Source organism: Rhagoletis pomonella, unplaced genomic scaffold, assembly GCF_013731165.1.
Source record: "Rhagoletis pomonella isolate Grant_MI unplaced genomic scaffold, Rhpom_1.0 Rhpom_scaffold_00012, whole genome shotgun sequence".
In the NCBI taxonomy this organism is placed as follows: Eukaryota; Metazoa; Arthropoda; class Insecta; order Diptera; family Tephritidae; genus Rhagoletis; species Rhagoletis pomonella.
In genome coordinates, this window is record NW_023458566.1 from 7,285,028 (window position 1) to 7,287,616 (window position 2,589).

At 37.9% G+C, this 2,589-nt stretch overlaps 1 protein-coding gene across 1 annotated transcript in view; it reads left to right on the forward strand.

Moving 5' to 3' along the window:
• Nucleotides 1–1,856: 1,856 nt before the first annotated feature.
• Nucleotides 1,857–2,589, forward strand: part of LOC118747560 (general transcriptional corepressor trfA) — a 4,905-nt gene continuing 4,172 nt past the window's right edge. Inside the window, exons 1-2 of the mRNA XM_036481609.1 lie at nucleotides 1,857–2,019; nucleotides 2,082–2,588. Coding sequence (XP_036337502.1) covers nucleotides 1,966–2,019; nucleotides 2,082–2,588 — 561 coding nt within the window. The 5' untranslated portion in view covers nucleotides 1,857–1,965. The remainder of the gene's footprint in view (nucleotides 2,020–2,081; nucleotide 2,589) is intronic.

Consider the following 2,589-nt stretch of genomic DNA (forward strand, 5'->3'; position numbering starts at 1 on the left):
AATCTCATAGTAGTATTATTTTAATTTTGAGTCATTTTGCAGTTTTTTATACGGCTAAATAGCATATAAATTACGTAATTCACGTAGATATATCAATATTACGTTCAACATTTCGTTTAAAATACCAGATTTCCTGCAAATATATTAGAATTTACGAAAGGAATTTCACTACTAATTGGCTACTTTGCGTACTTTTCTACTACCATTTTCGAAAAAAGGGATCGCATTCTTGCCCTTTCTCTGTCCTTCGTAAATGCAACCTTTTGTAAGGGAGTGTCAAACCGCAGCTGTCAATAATTATCTAACCTTGTATTATTGAATCATGAGTATATACTAGGAATGTTCGATATTTAAGAAAGTATCGATATCATGAGTCGATTTAATTCATTGCATGTAAAATCGATATGGCGATATATCGGGTTGAACAATATCGATATCGGAAAGATCGATGTTGAAAATCCTACTCCCAATTATATCAAACCTGCTTATCAACTCAACTAATTGTGTTATTTCCATCCATTAAAATGGCATGCCGGTCGACTCAAGCGGTTTGTCAAACTTAAGAGCTAAATAAATCACACAAGCTGCTGATTAACCCTGGGATTCAGTAATTCAGTCTCATATCAAGTCACTAACCCTGGGATTCAGTAATTCAGTCTCATCTCAAGTCACTAAATTTGAGATTAGAAATTGGTGACTATTTTTGTGACTTGGGACGATTTGGGTATTCAGAAGGAGAGAGTCACAAAAAGTTCACCAAAAATGTGTGGTGAAAGCAAACACATCCAATCAACTCATAGTGTTTATGTATGCCTTTTGCCCGCGCCGCTCAAAGAATCGCAATGGCCGAGTGGTCAAAGCATTAGGCTGGCAGCCGAGAAGGTCCGGGTTCAACTAACAGGTCTATTCTGCGCTGGTAATAAAAAGTTTGTAACCGGTAAATAAAGTTCCTGTGAATTTTTAAACCCTTTTCGCATTCTGTGTACTCTTGTAACCGGTAAATTTTGTTACCATCTCATAAGCTGGTAACAAAGTATTGCCCCGTGAAATATGCAATGCCAGAATTTGCACAATTCTTCATAGCTGAATTGCTGAATATTTTAACTGCATTAACAACGTTCCTAGAATCGCGGTGACAAGAACTGGTAACATTTTTTCGTAATAAAAATTTCCGGTTACAAAATCTTTGGTAACGTGCAGAATAGACCTGTAAGTGACAAAAACAAAAACAACCTGAATCAGCTGTTTCTTAAAATCTGGGCACGAAATGTAGGTTTGGCGTTCCCGTACTTCTGGACTATGTTCCATTTTTGAGAGAAAACTTTTCGCTTATTCTCTAGATACCGGATCCGGTCCGGAAAGAACCTAACCAGGTCTATTCTGCACGTTACCGAAGATTTTGTAACCGGAATAATTTTATTACCAAGAAATGTTACCAGCTGTTGTCACCACGAGTCTAGGTACGTTCGTAATGCAGTTAAAATATTCATCAATTCAGCTATGAGGAATTGTGCAAATTCTAGCATTGCATATTTCACGGGGCAATACTTTGTTACCAGCTTATGAGATGGAATGAATTTACCTTAATGTTTTTATCATGGACAGGGTTTGGACAAATATGACAAGATATTAGAAAGCAGAAAAACTTTGGATTTTTATGGTCCCTTGTTGTCATTTGTCAATTTAAAAACATATACATATGTATGAACAAATATCATATTCTGAAAGGCATCCCGATCACACGCACGTGAAGACCGCGGATAAACATACCAGCTACTGTCACTCAAAGATAATCGAAACCTGTTTCTCTTATCGTTCTGTTTTGCTTTCGTTGCTCAGCTGTTTATTGAGCTCCTTATTTCGTCTTTCTTAAAGAAAAAAATTTATCAATTTTCTTTCCTCTTTTTTTATAATTCATTCAATGAAAATTTGACCAGGGAATAGTATTACAAAATATTGGTAACTATGAACGAAGCTGTTATCTCCAGCTATGAGACCTTCTATAGTGGTCCTGGTTTGGTGAGCCGCGCTAAGGATTACTTAAATGCAACAGTATTGTTATTGCTTTAACTATATTGTAGCCATCAGACTTGTCAGCGGAAATGGCGGCCGCAACTTTGGTGCATGCTTCGACTGAGGCAGATTATCATAAAACAACATCGCAGCCATCACAACACGAAACTCCACGCCGCTATCATCATTCTACTACATACAACAATTCTTTTATGACCACGGGTGATGTTACGGCGCAAACGACTTATTCTGCGCCAATCGGTTTCAGTTGCAATAACAATAACGGTGTTTCCAGTAATGGTGTTTCCAGTAATGGTGTTGGCAGAAATGGTTTTACACAAATTCCATTCGTACAAATCCATACCACAGACGTGCAGCCGCAGAGTGCAAATAATAATGCACGATTTCGACGCAATGCCTCCAGTAATCATGAAGAGATAAAGGCAGAGCCAATTAAGTCGGAAAACGCTGATGGTGCCAAAGAGCGGATAAATGCAACACCCACACCTCCAGAATCAGCACAACAGCGCAGTGAAAATAATGCAGCTAAAAACTTGATCCAAGCTGAAAAGGACG